The sequence below is a fragment of the Lepus europaeus genome, chromosome 13, assembly GCF_033115175.1.
Source record: "Lepus europaeus isolate LE1 chromosome 13, mLepTim1.pri, whole genome shotgun sequence".
Taxonomy (NCBI): Eukaryota; Metazoa; Chordata; class Mammalia; order Lagomorpha; family Leporidae; genus Lepus; species Lepus europaeus.
This window is the reverse complement of record NC_084839.1, coordinates 28459233-28476603: the sequence shown is the minus strand read 5'-3', so window position 1 is coordinate 28476603 and position 17371 is coordinate 28459233. Positions and strand designations below refer to the sequence as shown.

Here is a 17371-nt window from a genome sequence, read left to right as displayed (position 1 = left end):
AAGTTCTTTAGTTACCTGCTTTGCAAAGTGGTGTAATAAGAATTAAATTACAGTGTGAAAGAGTACATCTGAAACCACTAGCATAACACTTGCAACATGACAGGACTCAGTAAACTTTATGAGTATGTATTTTTGTCTTATATACCTGCAATGCCATTCCAAATTTCTGGCTCAACTGGGGTCTCATTTTTTTCTTTTAATATTCCTATGCCCCTTGGAGTTATATGTCAATCTCAAATCCATTTTGTAAATTAACATCACCTTAAATTTGTGTCAAGAAGAACAAGGCCTTGATGTTATCCTTGCTTTGTAATTAATGTGCCTGGACTGAACATCCTAACTATCCTAACTTTCTTAGCCATTCAACCTAGAGTGTTACAGCCTCCCAGGTTTCAGATTATAAGAACTTTCAGGACACTTAATCTTGAATGAAATCTGGGCCAGTTTCACTAGGACAAAAAGGAGGAGCTGAGTACTGTGCTAACTAATCCAGGACATTCAGTCACTTTATCTCTCTATTCCTTGAATTTATTTACCAAAGTGCCTCCCACCAGCTGACTTTTGGGATATTTCAGTTCGTTTGCTTTCTAAGGAACGCCCCTACCTTTCAGTTTGAGAGATATTAGATTATTTTAAGCAAGGTCCAACCACAGATATTCAGGATCACTTTTCAGCTAAAAAAAAAAAAAAAAAAAAGGCACATCTAGACTAGAGAGGAAATGACTGATTTTGATAAAGGTAGAAAACCTAAAATAGAGAAAAAATGAAAAGATATGGTTGGGGGTGGGGGTAAGAGGAGTCAAATAACAGTTTAGGAATGGATTCTGTTGCTTTGTTGGAAAGCAAAAACATAACTGTGAACAATTTAATTATTTTCCTGAATTGTGTCCACACTTGGCACACATTCATTCATTTATTCAACAAATAGTATTAACACAATGTCCTGGGCAAGGAGCAACATGCCAAAATTCGTGCAGATAATTAGATCATGTTTATCACATAATGCAATGGCCAAAACTTAAAACAGCAGCAGCAGTCAGGCATACAACATATATGAATTTTATGTGGGGATGTCATGGCAATCAGAAATGCATATAAGCAAAACAGGTGTTAAGTCTAGTGGTTAAAATGCCTGTGTCCCACTTTGCAGTAGCCCAGTTTAATTTCCAATTCAGGCTCCTGATTCCACCTTCCTGCCAATGCAGATTCTGGGAGGCAGTGAGGGAGACCTTGATTGAACTTCAGGCTTCAGGTTCTGATCACAACCTAGTCCATTGTGGGCATTGGGGAAGTGAACCAGCAGATGGGAGCACTCTCTCTTGCCCTGTCTCATTTTTCCTCTGCCTCTCAAATGCAAAAATAATGCATATATAATGGGAGAGACCATAAGAAACAAGAGGGTGGCATCCCCTAAAAAAACAGGATAGCTGTTTCTCAGCTACAGCTACTTTAAAAAATTATTCATTTATTTATTTGAAAGGCAGAAAAACAGAGACAGAGGTAGAGACATACAAGGATCTTTCGTCCTCTGGTTCACTCCACAAATGCCTGAGACAGCCAGGGCTGTGCCAGGCCAAAGCCAGGATCCCTGAATGCAATCAGGATCTCCCACATAGGTAGCAGGAACCCAGGTACTTAAGCCATTACTGTCCAGGGTGTACATTCGCAGAGAGCTGGAATCAGGAGTGGAACTTAGATCATCTGATATAGCATGTGGGTGTCCAGAGAGGCATGTTGCCCACTGTACACACAAGATGCCTATCCTTCAAGCTGGTTTCTCTCAAGAGAAACCATGACTCTGAATTTTACATGAAATCTATTGGCTAGGACATATCCGCTCAAAACTTGAAAACAAGCCAAAATGAAAACTCTGGGTTGTCACTTGGAAATTCTCTAGTTTACAGAGGACTTGTTACTTCCATGAAACTGTGAATGAGCTCATGGTTTTGAAATAGTAGGTGTAGGTGTAAGTATGAATTGTTACCTGACTTGCCCAACTTGATTTTTGAAGCTAGGAGTCTGTGGAAGCACAGCAGAGTTGGCTACACAGAATTTTAAGTGAATGCCTGAGGAATGGCAATGTAGATGGCCACGGTATATTCAGTGTTCTTTTTATTGAAGATTTACTTTTTATTTATTTGGAAGGCAGAATGACAGAGAAAGAGAGAGAGGGAGGGAGGGAGGGAGGGAGGGAGAGGGAAAGTATCTTCTGGTTGGTGCCGCGGCTCAATAGGCTAATTCTCCGCCTTGCGGCGCCGGCACACCGGGTTCTAGTCCCAGTTGGGGCGCCGGATTCTGTCCCGGTTGCCCCTCTTCCAGGCCAGCTCTCTGCTGTGGCCAGGGAGTGCAGTGGAGGATGGCCCAAGTGCTTGGGCCCTGCACCCCATGGGAGACCAGAAGCACCTGGCTCCTGGCTTCGGATCAGCGCCGTGAGCTGGCCGCAGTGCGCCAGCCGCGGCGGCCATTGGAGGGTGAACCAACGGCAAAGGAAGACCTTTCTCTCTGTCTCTCTCTCTCACTGTCCACTCTGCCTGTCAAAAAAAAAAAAAAAAAAAAAAAAGAATCTTCTACCTTCTACCTGCAGGTTCATTCTTCAAATGGAATTCGGTCTCCCACATGGGTGGCAGGGGCCCAAGTATACAGAAGCTGGATTGGAAGTGGAGCAGCAGGAACTCAAAAATTGAACTGATGCTCCAATATGGGATGCTGGTGTCACAAGCTGCTGTTGATCACACTGTGCCATAACACTCAGCCCTCAGTTGGTACTCTTAGCAAAGTAGTTACATATATAAATGTGGTCTTATATTCGTGTATTTATGGTGGACAGAGCATGCTTATTCCAGCACACATGAAAAGCAGAGAAATGGGAACTGTTAGAACTAGATAAATGTTGGGACATAAAAGGTGTTGCCTCTTTTCAAAACCGGTTGCTACCCAGTGCATTGGTATTAGAAAGTCTTCTATCCTGAGAGCCTTCGCGGCATCTTCTCAGATACCTGGGTTTTTCCTCTTGGTCCCTTCACTGCATTTGTCTGTATTATGTTACCCTCAGTCCGCCCAGAGATGCTTTTCCTTTAAGGCTTCCTTGTAATACTTAACTCTTTGCTCAACACTGCACCAAAGATACCTACTTGCATTTATCCCAGCTTCATCTGAACTCCTTCAGGGTGTGTGGTCTGCAGCATCCATCCGTGCCTTCATTCAGTTGTCTTGTGCTCTTATGGAAACATGTCATGTGACTATATATGATCTAGCTGAACTAGAATACAAGTCGACAAGGGCAGGAATGATAATATATAAATATATTTTAAACTCCTCACGAGGTTAGGATCCCCCAAATCACTCCAGGTTTGGTGATTCCCTAGGAGGACTTAAAGGACTCAGTATATAACCATAGCCATAGCTATGATTTATTATAGCAAAAGGCTACAGGGCAAAATCATTAAGGGAAAGGTATATGGGATTAATTCTAGAACAAGCCAGGTACAAACTTCTAGGAATTCTGTCCTGGTGGAGTCACAGAGGATGCATGTGATTCTCCCAGGAATGAGTTCTGACAACATATGTGAGCTATTTACCCAGAGATTCTCATCAGAAATTCTGTGCTCAGGGCTTTTGTTGGAACTGATCATGTAGGTACCCTCTGCCTGACACAACAAAATTCCAGGTTCCTAGGACAGCAGTTCAACATAAACCATACTGTTTGCACAATAGTTTAGGCAGTGAGCCATCCTTATCATTGAGGGAAAGCTTTAATATCAGTATAGGGAACTATTGCTCACCCAAGTCCCCAGACAATAGCCAAGGGTGAATCTTGCAAGAAGGCCTTTCTAAGGACAGTAGAATTAGCTCTTTTTCTACACACTCCCCATGAGGACTAAGTAAGTAATAAATGCTCACTAAGTGTTTGAGTGCAGAGCAAAAGAATGAACTAGAAGAGTCTTCTTTTAGCACCATTATACAATTAATTAGACCCACTCAAATATTCTTCTAAAATTTTCATGTGTTACTTATAATAAAAAACTATGTATTTCTCAGTGAAAGAAAACTCATTAAATATTTTTACCCTTTGAATTTTAATTTTTAGTTAGTTTTTAACAGATTCAATGTGATTTATAGACACTATACCCTTTTAATTTTATAACAGATTTGTATTTTGGGTTAAAAAAAGCACAGTTCTACCGGCGCCTTGGCTTAACAGGCTAATCCTCCACCTTGCGGTGCCAGCACACCGGGTTCTAGTCCCAGTTGGAGCGCCGGATTCTATCCCGGTTGCCCCTCTTCCAGGCCAGCTCTCTGCTGGGGGCCGGGAGTGCAGTGGAGGATGGCCCAAGTCTTTGGGCCCTGCACCCGCATGGGAGACCAGGAGAAGCACCTGGCTCCTGGCTTCGGATCAGCGAGATGCGCCGGCCGCGGCAGCCATTGGAGGGTGAACCAACGGCAAAAAGGAAGACCTTTCTCTCTGTCTCTCTCTCTCACTATCCACTCTGCCTGTTAAAAAAGAAAAAAAAAAAAAAAAAAGCACAGTTCTAACAACCTGAAAGTTTCTGAAAAGCAGACTTTCCCTCCCATGTTCCCTCTTCATCACAGGTCACCACTATTAAGTTTGGTATGTGTCTCTCCAGCCTTTGTCCTATACATGCATAAATATGAGACATCTTCAAAAACTTCACAGAACATTTATTATGAAAAAACTATGGATCTTGATTTTTTTCACCAAAGTTAGCTTTTATTAAAAAATATTATTTGTGAGGCTGAGAGACAGAGAAAGAGACAGACAGACATACAAGGTGAGACTGCTTTCATTTGCTGGTTCACTCCCCAAGTACCTGCATCAGATGGGGCTGGGCCAACAGAGAAGCCAGGAGCTGAGACTCAATCCAAATCTCCCATGTGGGTGGCAGGAACCCAACTGCTGCCTCCTAGGGTGCACATTAGCAGGAAGCTGGAATTAAGAATCCGAGGTCATATCAAACCCAGGCACTAGAATATGGGATGCAGGCATCTAATACTAGGCCAAACATCACCTCTCCCCAAACTTAAGATTTGATTTCATTTTTTTCTACTAACTTTAGGAAATACTGTCATATATTTGTATATGTGAAAAAATAGAATCATGGTGTAAGATTTGTATACAACATGTATTTTTTACAAAATTATGTTGTAAATGTCTTTTCACCTATAGATCTATCTCATTATTTTCTGTGGCTACATTGTATACATTTGTCACAACTAATGAACCAAGACAGATACATTATTATTTTTTAGACTTACTTATTTACTTGAAAGGTAGCGTGTCAGAGAGGAAGAAGGAGAGGCAGAACCTGCTGGCTTGCTCCCAAAATGGCTGCAACAGCTCACAGTGGGCCAGGCAGAAGCCAAGAACCCAGAACTCCATTTGTGTCTCCATAAGGGTGGCACATTAGTTGGAAACTGGATGGGAAGCAGAACCACCAGGATCTGAACCCACACTCCAATATGGGATGCAGTCCCTGCAAGTGGCAGTTTAACCACTTGCCAAAACACCCCAGGTAGGATTAATTCTGCCACTAGGCCATGTTCTTGCGATTGTTCAGGGAGGGCAGTCATTCAGGCCTGTGGCAATCCATTTAGGACATTCATTTTATCAAAATCACTGGTACTTTTTGGGCACAGCAAAGTTGAGACTTGTTATGAGAAGTTTTGCTTTCTCTCCTCGAATGTGAAAAAGAAAGCACCTAACCCTGGATCCTTCTAGTAATTGTCTGTCAACCATGAGAAAAACAGCCTGAGGATGAAGCTGTATGGAGGTACCTGTGGGGGTGGCCATTTGGCCTAGTGCTAAAGATTCCTGCATCCTCTATCTGCGTGCCTGGATTTGACTGGATCTGATTTTTTTTTTTTTTTTTTTGAAAGAGTTAGAGAGAGAGGTAGAGACAGAAAGAGAGGTCTTCCATCCGCTGGTTCACTACTCAGATGGCCGCAACGTCTGGAGCTGCGCCAATCCAAAGCCAGGAGCCAGGAGTTTCCTCCAGGTCTCCCATGTGGGTACAGGGGCCCAAGGACTTGTTCTGTCTTCTACTGCTTTTCCAGGCCATAGCAGAGAGTTGGATTGGAAGAGGAAAGCCGGGACTAAAACTGATGCCCATATGGGATACAGGCGCTTCAGGCCAAGGCTTTAACCTACTGTGCCACAGTGCCGGCCCCTGGACTTGTGGCTCTGGCTCCTGACTCCAGCATCCTGCCAGTGTAGACACTGGAAGGCAGCAGATGGTGACGCAAGCAGTTGGGTCCCTGCAAGCCACATGTGAGATCTGGACTGAGTTTTAGCCCCAGCCATTGTGGATATTTGGAAAGTGAACCAGTAGATGAACCTCTTAGACTGAAAAAAGGTTTGTGGAAAAAAATTAGTTTTTAAGATTTATTTTATTTGAAAGACTGAGTTAACAGAGAGAGGTAAAGACAAAGAGGTCTTTCATGCACTGGTTCACTCCTCTAATGGCCACAATGGCCAGAGCTGGGCCGATCTGAAGCCAGGAGCCAGTAGCCAGGAGCTTCCTCCAGGTCTCCATGTGGGTACAGGGGCACAATGACTTGGGTCATTCTCTGCCGCTTTCCCAGGTGCATTAGCAGGGAGCTGGATGGATAGTAAGTGGAGAAGCCAGAACTTTTACTGGCACCATAGGGGATGGCAGTGCTGCATGCCAGGCTTAAACCACAGCATTGGCCCCTGTGGAAAAAAATTAAAAGATGTTTTATGGAGGCAAAATTTTTTGAAATCTAGACAGTTTTTTCATAATCCATAATTTTTTTTTTATTTTTTGACAGGCAGAGTGGACAGTGAGAGAGAGAGAGAGAGAAAGGTCTTCCTTTTGCCGTTGGTTCACCCTCCAATGGCCACTGCGGCTGGCGTGCTGCGGCCAGCGTACCACGCTGATCCGATGGCAGGAGCCAGGTACTTCTCTTGGTCTCCCATGCGGGTGCAGGGCCCAAGCACTTGGGCCATCCTCCACTGCCTTCCCCGGGCCACAGCAGAGAGCTGGCCTGGAAGAGGGGCAACCGGGACAGAATCTGGCGCCCCGACTGGGACTAGAACCCGGTGTGCCGGTGCCGCAGGTGGAGGATTAGCCTATTGAGCTGCGGTGCCAGCCGATAGTCCATAATTTCTATGGACTTTGTGAGGACCCCACACGTATAGACAAGTAATAAAGGTGAAAAGATAGGAAAGGGGGCTGGCGCTGTGGCGCAGTGGGTTAACGCCCTGTTCCGAAGTGCTGGCATCCCATATGAACCAGCAGATGAAAGACCTTTCTCTCTTTCTCTACCTCTCTCTGTAACTCTGTGTTTCAAATAAATAAAATAAATCTTTAAACAAACAAACAAACAAAAAAAACAAAAAGGAAAGAAACAATGTAAGATCTGTTGAAAGTCAGAGTTACAGAGAGAGGGAGAGATGGAGAGAGATCTGCCATCCACTAGCTCACTCCCTAAATGGCTTCAATGGCCAGTGCTGTGCCGTTCTGAAGCTAGGAGCTTCTTCCAAGTCTCCCACGTGGATGCAGGGGCCCAAGCACTTGGTCCATCTTCTGTTGCTTTTCCCAGGCCATTAGTGGGGAGCTGGATTGAAGTGGAGCACCCATGACACAAACCAGTGCCCATAATGGATGCTAGCATCACAGGTAGTGGCTTAACGTGCTATGCCACAATAGTGGCCCAAATCAATCTTTAAAAATAATAATAAAATAGCACTTGAGAAATTTCAGAAACAAATTTTAAAAACTTCATATGGGAAGTGGCAGAAATGATTGACAATTTAGGGATTAGGAATGACAGTAAGATTAGCCTTTTCATTAATTTTTGTTATTCTCATTGCTGAGATGATGTCTATATCATAAGAATTAGAACACATGTATTTGTAAATTTATTTTAAAGGCAAAGAGACAAAGACAGGTTTACAGACATATCACGCCTCATGGTTCATTCCTAAAATGCCTGCAACAACCAAGTCTATACCAGGAGCCCAGGACTCAGTCCAGGTCATCTCCTACTGCCTCCTAGGGTACTCAGTCACAGGATGCTGGAATTGGGAGCAGTCAGGACTTTAACCCAGGCATTCTGGTATGGGATGTGGGTATCCTAAGCAGCATCTTAACTGCTATGCGATACATCTGCCCCTATTTGTTAGATTAAAAAGTCTACTTGGTTTATGTTTATCAAAATTTCTGAGATATAGATGGAGATAAGGTTGCTGCTTGGACATGGAGTTTGGTTTTAGAATTTCTGTTTTTCTCTATTAGCCACAAAGGTATTTCGTGGAAAGTTGCTTACCAAATCCGTAATGTACGTTTCTCCGACTGCTTGAGCGGAGGTTGGGTGTTCTTCCCCACAGTGTTTAGACGGCCTTCTATAAATTCTGTGTATTTCATTGTAAGCATATGTTTGTATGTGTAGTGTGCTAGATCAAGTTCTTCATTTTCCTAAATACTTTCCTTTTTGCTGATTAAAACAGCAGCAGTATAACAACAAAAAGTAGAACATTGTTATGATAATAAAATGATGATGGCGCTGCAGCTCAATAGGCTAATCCTCTGCCTGCAGCGCTGGCACACCAGGTTCTAGTCTCGGTCGGGGCGCCGGATTCTGTCCCGGTTGCCCCTCTTCCAGGCCAGCTCTCTGCTGTGGCCTAGGAGGGCAGTGGAAGTGCTTGGGCCCTGTACCCGCATGGGAGACCAGGAGAAACACCTGGCTCCTGGCTTCGGATCAGCATGGTGCGCCCGTCGCAGTGCACTGGCCGCAGCGGTCACTGGGGGGTGAACCAACGGCAAAAGGAAGACCTTTCTCTCTGTCTCTCTCTCTCACTGTCCACTCTGCCTGTCAAAAAAAAAAAAAAAAAAAAAAAGATGAGGTGTAGATAGAACAGAATGAGTTTCACTCACATTTATATAATTTCAGTTTACAATTTAAAGCAATTTCAACTATATTGCCTCCTCTGTTCTTCCATGTAAGTAATAATTGTTATTCTAATTTTACATGTGAAAAAACCTGAAGCTCAGAAAAGTTAAACTCTGCTTAATTGTGCATGGCAAACAAGTGAAGGAACTCTTCCAATCACAGATCAAGGTTTCTCTATTACACATGCCTAAATAGCTATCAATTGCCTAGTAGATTTTTTTAAACATATATTTATATATTTATTTGAAAGGCAAAGTTACAGAGAGGCAGAGGCAGACAGAAAGGTCTTCCATTTGCCAGTTCACTCCCCAGGTGGCTGCAACAGCTGGAGCTGCAGCAATCCAAAGCCAGGGGTCAGGAGCTTCTTCTGGGTATCTCACACAGGTGCAGGGGCCCAAGGTGTTGGGCCACCTTCTACTGCTTTCCCAGGCCATAGCAGAGAGTTGGATTGGAAGTGGAGCAGCCAGGACTTGAACCGGCAACCAACTGGCACTTCAGGTGGCGGCTTTACTGGCTGCACCACAGCAGCGGCCCTGTAGATTTTTATCTATGGAATGTGTCCTAAGTCTGTAAAAAGCAGGTCAAACAAGTATTTTTTCTTCATTATTCTAAAGTCTAGAATTCTAATTCTAGAATCTTTACAGTCTTCCTGAACCTCCAAGAAAGTTAAGTCTAGAGATTATTACTTTGGTGCAAGTACCTGTTTTCTCTATAAATTCACTTTTTTTTGAAAAAATAAAGAAGACCTGTAAAATAATCAAATAGAAAGATGGATATAAGAAGGTCTTTGACTTTGAAGAACTGAAAACCTAATTCTGTTTAATCATGAATGAAATGTAAGGCAGAAAGAGGTAAGTAGGAACATATAGGAAACAGGTGAGAGCCCTGAACACTTTGGTACAAGTCCAAGTAAGAGTCAAGTGTCCTTCTCATTCATTAATTCTTTCCTCTTTGAATAGTAGATATTGGTTGGCTGGCGCCGTGGCTCAACAGGCTAATCCTCTGCCTTGCGGCGCCGGCACACCGGGTTCTAGTCCCGGTTGGGGCACCGGATTCTGTCCCGGTTGCCCCTCTTGCAAGCCAGCTCTCTGCTGTGGCCAGGGAGTGCAGTGGAGGATGGCCTAAGTGCTTGGGCCCTGCACCCCATGGGAGACCAGGAGAAGCACCTGGCTCCTGCCATTGGATCAGCGGCCATTGGAGGGTAAACCAATGGCAAAGGAAGACCTTTCTCTCTGTCTCTCTCTCTCACTGTCTACTCTGCCTGTCAAAAAAAAAAAAAAAAAAGTAGATATTGGTACAAATTTCTGACATAATCATGGTTCCCATAGTCATCTTTAGAATCATTAATAGCCTATCAAGTCATTAATAGTATATCAAAACTGAGTACTCTGCAGTCTCTTCAGTTAACTTTATACTTCTTGTTCTTTTCTTGCTAATTCAGTTCCATCTATCAGTTTTTTCCTCCTGCTATGGCTTGTTTTCTCAAATTTTAAACTAATTTTTATTTTTTAAAAAATTTATTTATTTGAGAGGTAGAGTTACAGATAGAGAGAGGGAGAGACAAAGGTCTTCCATCTACTGGTTCACTTCCCAAATGGCCACAACTGCCGAAGCTGGGCTAATCCAAAGCAAGGGGCCAAGAGCTTCTTCTGGGTGTCCCATGTGGGTGCAGGGGCCCAAGGACTTGGGCCATCTTTCACTGCTTTCCTAGGCCATAGCAGAGAGCTGGATCCAATGTGGATCAACCAGGACATGAACCAGTGCCCATATGAGATGCTGGCGCCGTAGGCAGAGGTTTAGCCTACTATGCCACAGCTCCAGCCCCCTCAACTATTTTTTTTTTTTAAAGATTTATTTATTTGAAAGACAGAGTTACAGAGAGGAAGAGAATGAATCTGTCTGCTGCTTCACTTCCCCAGTGGCTGCAATAGCTGGGGCTGGTGCAGGCTGAAGACAGAAACCAGGCACTCCATCTGAGTTTCCTTCATGAGTGGCAGGAACCCATGTATTTGAGCCATCATCTGCTGCCTCCCAGGCCCACTACCTGGAAGCTTGATGGGAAGCACGGGGTAGCCCAGATGTGAATCAGGCACTCTGGTAAGTGTTGGAGGTGTTCCAAGCAGTCATTTAACCTACTGTGCTACAATGCCTGCCCCTTAAATAATGTTTTAAATGTGAAAACTTTTAGTGAAGCTTTTTGTAAATCACACCAATAATTTTATCTAGATTGAGAGAAACCTAGTTGACAACTATTTTGTGCTCCCACCTTTAGTGAATGTTTATATAGTTTCAGTAGTGTCAGTATACAAACATCAAATTTTGACTATGAAACAATTCAGCTTAACATATATTACAATGTACCAGATACCATGTGAAGTAACACATGGTTCCTGCCTTGAAGGAGTGCAAAATTAGATTCTATCTTTACTAAAATCTTCAGCACTTGGAAAATGTAAATTAGCAGCTTTCACTTGTTTCCTGGAATTTGGAAATATTTTTTCGATTCCCAGTGTGTACGGTAAAATGTATGGACATTTAAGATAATATGACCATGCATATTACTATTGTCTTTTTTCCTCAATTATCTCTGGTCATACTTGCTTTTAATTCCCATTCTTGAAAAATAGAATATATATGTCAATTTATATATCTTGTACATATGCATGTACATATTTGCATTAATCTACATGAAAAATCTTCAAAATGCCATATGTACCTGTTATCCATTTATAATACTAATCAAATATACATGAAAAAATAAAATCTTAAAAATGTACCCACAACTTTAGCTCCTAAACAAATTTTACTTTAGATCTTTATCCATGCAGCTTTTAACAAGTACAAGGGGAAGGCATTGTGGCACTGGGGTCTAAGCTGCTGCTCCTGTGTCCACATCCCATACCAAAGTGCCTGGAACTGAGTCCTGCCCCTGCTTCCTACTAATATGCACCCTAGGAGGCAGCAGATGAAGGCTCAAGAACTTGAATTCCTGCCACCCGCGTGGAAGACCTGCAAGAAGTTCCAAGTCTTTTACTCTGGCCCAGACCTGGTTGTTTTGGGCACTTGGGAGCAAATCAGCAAATGAGACATTTATTTTTTTGTCACTTTGCCTTCAAAATAAACATTTTAAAAAGCTTAAAAAATAGGGCTGGCACTGTGAGTATAGCCACTACCTGCAGCATTGGCATCCCATGTGGGCGCAGGTTTGAATCCTGCCTGCTCTACTTGCAATCCCGTTCCCTGCTAATGTGACTGGGAAAGCAGAGAAGATTGTTAAGGCAAACAGCGGCAGAGAACATATTATTACCTCAGTTCTTTGTCTCACATGGAAGAGAGATTTAAAAGCAAGATTTATTAGAGTCAAAGGCTTCCAGCCAGAGCAGCATGGAGGGGAGCTTCCAAGGGAGGAAAAAACCCAAAGTGGTCCAAGGCAGTCAATTTTGGAGAAAAAAAAAAAAACCTGACAATCAGATCAACGTTGTTATGAGGGAGGGACAAAACACCTTTTTGCAATCCTTTAACTTGTCTGGCTTGCTTAAAAAGAGCCATCATTAAGGGTTGGATACCTAATTTGTTTTCATTGTAAACTGGGAGCATAGAAGGGTGGAGTCAGCATCCCCTTGCTTTTCTCCTAAGATTAGAAGTGGGCAGGCAGGCACTTCTGACCTTGCTAAGGATAACTTTTGGGGGAAAGCAAGTACTCTACAACCCAAATTTCCACTGGGACCACCCTGACTGCCTGTTAACCCATCTGAGTCCTTACAAGATGGCCCAAGTGCTTGGGGCCCTGCTCCCAGGTGGGAGACATGAATGACGCTCCTAGCTTTGGCCTGGCCCAGCCCTGACTGTGGTTGCCATTTGGGGAGTGAACCGGCAGATGATATTCTCTCTGTCTCTGCCACTGACCTTCTTCCTTTCTTTTTTTTTTGTTTAAAGATTATTTTATTTATTAGAGAAGCAGGGCGGGGTGGGGGGAGGTCTTCCAACAACTTCTTTATTCCCCAAATGGCTGCAATAGCTGGAGCTGGGCCGATCTGAAGCTAGGAGCCAGGAGCTTCTTCCAGGCCTCCCAAGCAGGCAGGGGCCCAAGGACTTGGACTATCTTCCACTGCTTTCCCAGGCCTAGATCAGATGCGGAGCTTCTGGGACTCAAACTGGCACCCATATGGGATGCTGGTACTGCAGGTGGCGGCTTTACTGGCTATGCCACAGTGAGACCCCTGTAACTGACTTTCAAGTAGATAAATAAATCTTTAAAAAAAAAAACCAGCAAAATAAAGTATTTAAAAAGTACTTAATGTTATATATTTCCACAAATGTAGTGATTATTTTTATTTATTTATTTTTTTTTTACAGGCAGAGTGGACAGTGAGAGAGAGACAGAGAGAAAGGTCTTCCTTTTGCCGTTGGTTCACCCTCCAATGGCCGCCGCGGTAGCGTGCTGCGGCCGGCGCACCGCACTGTTCCGATGGCAGGAGCCAGGTGCTTATCCTGGTCTCCCATGGGGTGCAGAGCCCAAACACTTGGGCCGTCCTCCACTGCACCCCCTGGCCACAGCAGAGAGCTGGCCTGGAAGAGGGGCAACTGGGACAGGATCGGTGCCCCGACCGGGACTAGAACCCCGTGTGCCGGCGCCGCAAGGCGGAGGATTAGCCTGTTGAGCCACGGCGCCGGCCTAGTGATTATTTTTAATTTTAATGTCAATCATATTGACATGCCATAATTTGGTCTTCAAATATTTATATGAAGTTATCAAGTTTTCACTTCACAATGGGCCACTACACATGGGAGTCAGTCTATCACTTATATTTTCATGAAAATAAATGAATTCACTGGCAAGAAAATACCTGCTTTACCAGATCCTGTTTGCTACTCTTACAAAGTGTATGTAGGTGCAGTGGAGTAGCCAGGGAGGCCGCCGGCCTGCAATGCAGGCATCCCACGTGGGTGCCAGTGAGTCCCGGCTGCTCCAATTCCGATCCAGCTCTCTGCTGTGGCCTGGGAGAGCAGTGGGGGATGGCCCAACCTGCACCCACGTGGGAGACCGGGAAGAAACTCCTGGTTCCGGATTGGCACAGCTCCGGCCCTTATGGCCATTTGGGGAGTGAATCAGCAGATGTTAGACCTCTTTCTCTCTCTGCCTCTCCTCTCTCGGAGTAACTCTTTCAAATAAATAAACAAATATTTTTTAAAAAGTGTATGTAAGAAGGCTAATTATCTTTTGTAGTTTTTTTTTTTTTTTTTGACAGGCAGAGTGGACAGTGAGAGAGAGAGACAGAGAAAGGTCTTCCTTTGCCGTTGGTTCACCCTCCAATGGCCGCCGCGGCTGGCGCGCTGCGACCGGCGCACTGCGCTGATCCGAAGCCAGGAGCCAGGTGCTTCTCCTGGTCTCCCATGGGGTGCAGGGCCCAAGCACTTAGGCCATCCTCCACTGCCTTCCCGGGCTACAGCAGAGAGCTGGACTGGAAGAGGAGCAACCGGGACTAGAACCCAGGGTGCCAGCGCCACAGGCGGAGGATTAGCCTAGTGAGCCACGGCGCCGGCCCTCTTGCAGTTCTTACAAATTCAATAGTACCAAGGGAAAAAGAGCACGATACAAACCTAAGGCCCCACTCACAACGCATATTCGCAGACGTGAGGCTCAAATAAAAGCTGACACTAAATCCCCACACACTGGTTCTTCCCTCCGGCGGAGCCCGCAGCCTGGGCCTATGATTTTTCTGGCGAGAACCATTCAATAAGCGGTGTCGGGTTTCCGAAGGAGAGCTTCGGCCGAAGTTACCGGGCATCTTCCGGCTGCTGGCCAGGCCGAAACCCTGGGTGTGCAGTCGGGATTGCTCCATGGCAGCCGCAACTCCGAAAAGCCACAAAGACTCCCAGCGCTGGGCGCCTTCCCGCCCCAGCCCCACCGGGAGGCTCTGCGCAGGCGCGGCAGTTGTGCGACATCCGTCACTTACGGCCGAAGCGGTTTGCGCTGTACAGACCTCTTAGTTGGAGCTGTGCAAGACCGCTTAGGAGCAGCTTCGGCGGGCGCGGGTAATCAGCTCCCCTTCCTGCTTTTCTTACTTCTTGTAGGTAGTTGGGGCAGCCCTGGAGCTTCTGTGCCTGCTCGGGGCCTCCAGTCATGGGCCGTCCTGTCGTGCTCCTCGCATGCTGGGGGGGCTGCGCTGGCGCCCCGGTGGGGGTGAGGGGCGGGGTCGAAGCTGGGCTGCGCTCCATCCCGGCGTCTCCGGGTTGGAAGCTCCCGGGTAACTCTCAACTCTTGTTTTCCAAGACTTGGTATCCTGGAACTGACTCGCGGGGCCCGCCATGGAGCCAGAGCAGATGCTGGAGGGACAGACGCAGGTATCCGGAGGCCCCTGGATTCGGGGTGGCGACGTGCAGGGAGGCAGCGGGGAACGTGGCTCATGTCTGTGTGACCCTGTTGTGTTTTCTAGGTTGCAGAGAACCCGCATTCTGAGTACGGTCTCACAGACAACGTAGAGGTAACTCGCTCAATTCCTGTGCCGGCTCTGGTCGTCTCTTGAGAGCTGGAGAAAACTTGGGATCCGTTTTTACTAGGTTGCTTTGCGCCAGGGGAAATTTTGCTACCATGAGCTGAATAGTATCAAATTATAGGTAACTAGTTTGACTAGACGAACCAATTACTTTTGAGCCAAGAAGTCTAACTTAAAAGTCATTTTGAGAAACAAGCCCACATTACTGAGGGACATAGAAACATTTTGCGTGGTGGGTAGGAGTGCCTCGGTTGGGATGTTAAGGTGTAAAAATGGATGAAAGTTCAGCTTGTTGGTCTTTGTAGAATATTGTGTTGGTGGAGATACGCTTAATGGCAGAGCTCAGTAGTAGAAGCCATTGGAAGCTGTAACAGAGTAGACACTTTTTATCTTACAAGATTTAGTCTTGACTCAGAGAATACAAGTAAAAGCATTTCAAAGAAGGTGTACTTTTTTTTTTTTGTAGGACTTTTAAGAGATTGTGTCTTAAAAAAAATGGAAGGTACTTTTGTGAATGAATGAGTAAATACCGACTGGGACAGATGAATTGACCACAGTTAGGCAAATAGAGACTTCTTCTTTCTTTCTTTTTTTTAAACAGGCAGAGTGGACAGTGAGAGAGAGAGAGACAGAGAGAAAGGTCTTCCTTTTTCCCTTGGTTCACCCCTCAATGGCTGCTGTGGCCGGCGCACCATGCTGATCTGAAGGCAGAAGCCAGGTGCTTCTCCCGGTCTCCCATGGGGTGCAGGACCCAACCACTTGGGCCATCCTCCACTGCCTTCCCCGGGCCACAGCAGAGAGCTGGCCTGGAAGAGGGGCAACCGGGACAGAATCCGGTGCCCTGAACGGGACTAGAACCTGGTGTGCTGGCGCCACAGGTGGAGGATTAGCTTATTGAGCCGCGGCGCTGGCCGCAAAGAGACTTCTTAGAGAAGATTTATGTGTTATCTTAAAAAAATAAAGACATGGGTGATTAAGTTTGAATAAATGAGCGCAGGAGCATTTCTGTGTATAGTGATAGTAACAGCTGCTAATGTTTCTTCAGCCCTTTTGTGATGTGCCATACACACTGCTAAGCAATTTGCATCTATCTTTACACCTAAGGCTCAGTTGAGTGACTTGTCCACTGTCACCCAGGAAGTAAGTGGAAAGCTGTAATTTTCTTTTAAGATTTTTAAAAATATTTGCCTGTATTCTTTTATATATATATATATATATATATATATATAATTTATTTGAAAGGCAGAGTTACAGAGAGAGATATTGGTCTTGTATTTGCTGGGCACTCCCCAAATAGCTGGGGTTGAGCCAGGCTGGAGCCATGAGTTTCTTCCGGGTATCCCACTGGGGTGCAGAGGACCAAGCAGTCGGACAATCCTCTGCTGCTTTCCTAGGCACATTAGCAGGGAGCTGGATCGGAAGTGAAGTAGCAGGGATGCAAATCGGTGCGCTGCTGGTTGCAGCTTAACCTGCTGTGTTACAGCACTGGCATCAAGAGCTGTATTTTAAATCTAGGCAGGCTGATAGCTTTACAGTAGGATTAATTTGTATTGCAACTTCTAGAGTTCACTGGCATGGCTACTTTGTACCTATAAAATTGCTATTACTGTATACTAATTTGACCAGTAGTAAAAAGAGTCCATCTTTTTTTTTTTTTTTTTTTTTTTAAGATTTACTTATTTATTTGAAAGGCAGTGCTAGAGACAGAGAGCGAGCGAGCTCCTCCATCCACTGATTCACTCGCTAAATGGCAGCAGTGGCTGGAGCTGGGCCAATCTGAAACCAGGATCCAGGAGCCTCTTCCGGGTCTCCCACATAGGTGCAGGGACCCAAGTACTTGGGCCGTCTTCTGCTTTCCCAGGCAGGGAACTGGATGGGAATTGGAGCAGCTAGGACTTGGAACTGGTGCCCATATGGGATGCTGGCACTGTAGGCGGTGGCTT

At 45.1% G+C, this 17371-nt stretch overlaps 1 protein-coding gene across 2 annotated transcripts in view; it reads left to right on the top strand.

The window, feature by feature from the left end:
* DPY30 (dpy-30 histone methyltransferase complex regulatory subunit) overlaps positions 1–17371 on the top strand; it is a 34333-nt gene that overhangs the window by 6457 nt on the left and 10505 nt on the right. Inside the window, exons 1-3 of one of the 2 annotated variants that reach the window (XM_062209216.1) lie at positions 14859–14967; positions 15206–15276; positions 15369–15416. In XM_062209216.1, the coding sequence (XP_062065200.1) occupies positions 15241–15276; positions 15369–15416 (84 nt within the window). In that variant the 5' untranslated portion in view covers positions 14859–14967; positions 15206–15240. Of the gene's footprint in view, positions 1–14858; positions 14968–15205; positions 15277–15368; positions 15417–17371 lie in introns of those variants that run through there. The other variant, XM_062209217.1, reaches the window with a different exon arrangement.